Source organism: Trachymyrmex cornetzi, unplaced genomic scaffold, assembly GCF_001594075.2.
Source record: "Trachymyrmex cornetzi isolate Tcor2-1 unplaced genomic scaffold, Tcor1.1 scaffold682, whole genome shotgun sequence".
Classification (NCBI taxonomy): Eukaryota; Metazoa; Arthropoda; class Insecta; order Hymenoptera; family Formicidae; genus Trachymyrmex; species Trachymyrmex cornetzi.
The window spans coordinates 116799-120256 of NW_017300006.1; the positions used below are offsets into that span (position 1 = coordinate 116799).

The window sequence follows — 3458 nt, forward strand, 5'->3', positions numbered from 1 at the left end:
TTACATCCGCTGAATGCGCCAATTGTTGTAATTGTCCCAGAGACCGCAATTAGTTTGTTTCGTGAGTATTACACGAGTTTCGTTCGAAATTTCTAGTTTTGCTTAGATCCGGTCGGGCCGAAAACGCTATTAGATTATTGGATTGTACCTTTGTAGCTAAAACCACTTTAATTTTATGAAACGAAAGTATGGAGAATATCTGAGAAATTAAGGAATTTTTTCAGTTTGAGTAGACGTTTTATAGATAAAAATCATAGCTTACGCCTTTTTTTTAATAATTGAATTTGTCATATAAAACGCAGGTAAAACGCACACAATGGAAGGAGTCATCGGCGATCCTAACAAACAGGGCATTATCCCGAGAATTGTCAATGACATCTTTAACCATATTTATGGTATGGAAGAGAACTTGGAATTCCATATCAAAGTATCTTACTTTGAGATTTACATGGATAAAATCAGGGATCTTCTCGATGGTAAGTCTTCGACTTTAGATTTATTTATTAACCACAATTTTTGTAAAATCAATACATCTCTCAAAATAAATCTCCAATTTTTATTTCAGTATCTAAGGTTAACTTAAGCGTACATGAAGACAAGAACCGGGTGCCGTTCGTGAAGGGCGCGACCGAGCGGTTTGTTTCTAGTCCTGAGGAGGTGTTCGAGGTGATAGAGGAGGGCAAGTCAAACCGGCACATCGCCGTGACCAACATGAACGAGCACAGCTCACGTTCTCATTCCGTTTTCCTCATAAACGTTAAACAAGAGAATTTGGAGAATCAAAAAAAGCTCTCCGGCAAATTGTATCTCGTCGATTTAGCCGGTTCTGAAAAGGTAAATTTATATTTAAAAATAAGTTCTTTTTATATTTTCTATATTTTATTATTATTTAGTATATTTATCATATTCCTGTGTTTTGTTAGGTTTCTAAAACTGGTGCAGAAGGAACGGTATTAGATGAAGCAAAGAACATCAACAAATCTCTGTCTGCACTTGGTAACGTAATTTCGGCCTTGGCTGACGGCAATAAGACTCACATTCCTTATCGTGACTCAAAGCTAACGAGAATCCTGCAAGAATCCTTGGGTGGCAATGCCAGAACTACAATTATTATCTGTTGCTCTCCTGCTAGCTTTAATGAATCCGAAACAAAATCAACTTTAGATTTCGGTAGAGATCTATACTATATCTTTTTGACGTAAATGTACTTCATTTTCCACAGATTTTATGGAATATATTTATCGCAGGTAAACGCGCCAAGACTATCAAGAACGTTGTGTGCGTGAACGAGGAGCTAACAGCCGAAGAATGGAAACGTCGCTACGAACGTGAGAAAGAGAAAGTGGCAAGATGGAAGGGCAAGGTGGACAAATTGGAGGCGGAATTGTCGCGTTGGCGGCAGGGTGAGACTGTCAAACCGGAAGAGCAGGTCAGCTTGATTGAAGGACCTGATGTCACTACACCGATTAATGCATCCATTGAAGGTAATAAAGACAGTATAAACACATCGGGGTGATCCCGATTGACCACGGCTCGATTGGACACCACCAATCACAGCGACTGGTGCTTAGGAGCTTTGTAGTCTCAAGCGCTGTGAATGGCTCGTGTCCAATTGAGCCGTGTTCAACTGGATGCCACCCAACGCATCCACCTGTCTTTTATATTAAAAAGGATAAGACGATTTATAGTCAGATATTACAAATAAAATAATTAATAAAATTGTTAGAATTATTCGGTAAAAGCGCATGCATATGTGATAAAGCATTTGTTACAAGATATTATTTATTACTGATAGTATTTGTATTATTTTTATGATTTATTTCTTTGAAGTTTTATTATTTTACATGTTGTATCTTAGATTTGATGTTGCAAGATTAGATGTATTACTTTTACAAATCATGGACTATAAAAATCTGTTTTATAGGAAAGCTGGATGACAGTCCGATGCCTGCTACTCCCGGCGGTGGTCTCATGATCGGTTCCCTTTCGAACGAAGAGAGGCAGAAGCTCGAGGAGGAACGTGAGAGGCTGTACCAACAGTTGGATGACAAGGATGAGGAAATTAATCAGCAATCGCAGTACGTTGAGAAGCTGAAGGAGCAGATGGAGGAACAGGAGGAACTTATCGCCAGCGCAAGACGGGATTATGAGCAATTGCAGCAAGAGATGAATCGAATACAACAGGAGAACGAGAGCGCTAAAGAGGAGGTGAAAGAGGTGCTGCAAGCGCTGGAAGAGCTTGCGGTCAATTACGACCAAAAATCACAAGAGGTAACTATTAACAACAGAAAAAAACTACCCTTAAAAAAAAGCGGACAATTTTTTATTCTTGCTATTCTAACTTTAGGTCGAGCTGAAGAACAAGGAGCAGGAATCAATGACAGAGGAGCTCCTGGCTAAACAAGTAACTCTAAACAACACTGCGTCCGAGTTGCAACAGTTACGTGATATGTCAGCCCATCAAAGGAAACGTATCGCGGAGATGTTAGCAAACTTCCTGAAAGATCTAGGAGAAATTGGCGTAGCTATTGGTGGCGAGTCTAACGAAAACTTAAAAGTAAAGACATGTCAAATATCTAAATAGAAAAATATAAAGATTAGAAATTACTTTTTATTTATTTAATATAAACTTGGTTTTGTCAATTATGGTCTTAATTTGAATTTAAGATCGCTCCACCGGAGAGCAATGGTAAACTGGAGGAAGAGTTCACGGTGGCGCGGTTGTTTATCAGCAAGATGAAATCCGAAGTGAAGAATTTGGTCCAGCGATGTCAGGGATTGGAAAGCTTCCAAGTAGACTGCAATAAGAAAGTAAGTAGTCGGCTGCGTTTCACGACATCGCATTAATCAGGACGTTAATTTTGCACGTCGCTTTTCTTCAATTAATTTTCGTTTTGTGTAAATGTCTAGGTTTCCGAGTATGAGAAGGACTTGGCCGAATGCCGATTGTTGATCTCGCAACACGAAGCTCGTATGCAAACGCTGACGGAATCCATGAAAGAGGCCGAAACACGTAAACGAGCCTTAGAAGAAGACGTGGATGCGTTGCGCGAGGAATGCGCCAAGTTGAAGGCCGCCGAACAGGTGCAAGCGGTTACCAACAAGGAGAAAGCCGAGGAGAAAGAGGCGGCGACGAAGATGCGGGTGGCTTTAGAGGAGCAGATGGATCAGCTGAGGGATGCGCATCAAAAACAGGTTATTTATTTATGGAATACATTCTGTATTGATTGCATTTTCAATTTTGAATCTGGATATATATATACAGGGTGGGCCATTTTAATCGATCCACCCAAATATCTCCAAAAGTAAGCGCTACAAAAAAATTGTTTAAACAAAAGTTGTTCAGGACAATGGACAATCATCTTTCTGCATTATTGGTTTTGACCTTAAGGTCAATTTTTAAGGTTATTTAAAGGTCAAAATAATTTTTTTAAATGAGAACCCCTATTTTCGACACC

General features: G+C 39.5%; 1 protein-coding gene and 1 long non-coding RNA gene across 4 annotated transcripts in view; both read left to right on the top strand.

Annotated features, from left to right (window-relative positions):
- LOC108767492 (uncharacterized) overlaps window positions 1-3458 on the top strand; it is a 20375-nt gene that overhangs the window by 7029 nt on the left and 9888 nt on the right. The window lies entirely within an intron of this gene.
- Khc (kinesin heavy chain) overlaps window positions 1-3458 on the top strand; it is a 13935-nt gene that overhangs the window by 6695 nt on the left and 3782 nt on the right. For all 3 annotated transcript variants that reach the window (XM_018517405.1, XM_018517407.1, XM_018517406.1), the window contains exons 3-10: window positions 303-476; window positions 566-834; window positions 924-1170; window positions 1248-1484; window positions 1925-2271; window positions 2348-2557; window positions 2668-2811; window positions 2911-3195. In XM_018517405.1, the coding sequence (XP_018372907.1) occupies window positions 303-476; window positions 566-834; window positions 924-1170; window positions 1248-1484; window positions 1925-2271; window positions 2348-2557; window positions 2668-2811; window positions 2911-3195 (1913 nt within the window). The remainder of the gene's footprint in view (window positions 1-302; window positions 477-565; window positions 835-923; window positions 1171-1247; window positions 1485-1924; window positions 2272-2347; window positions 2558-2667; window positions 2812-2910; window positions 3196-3458) is intronic.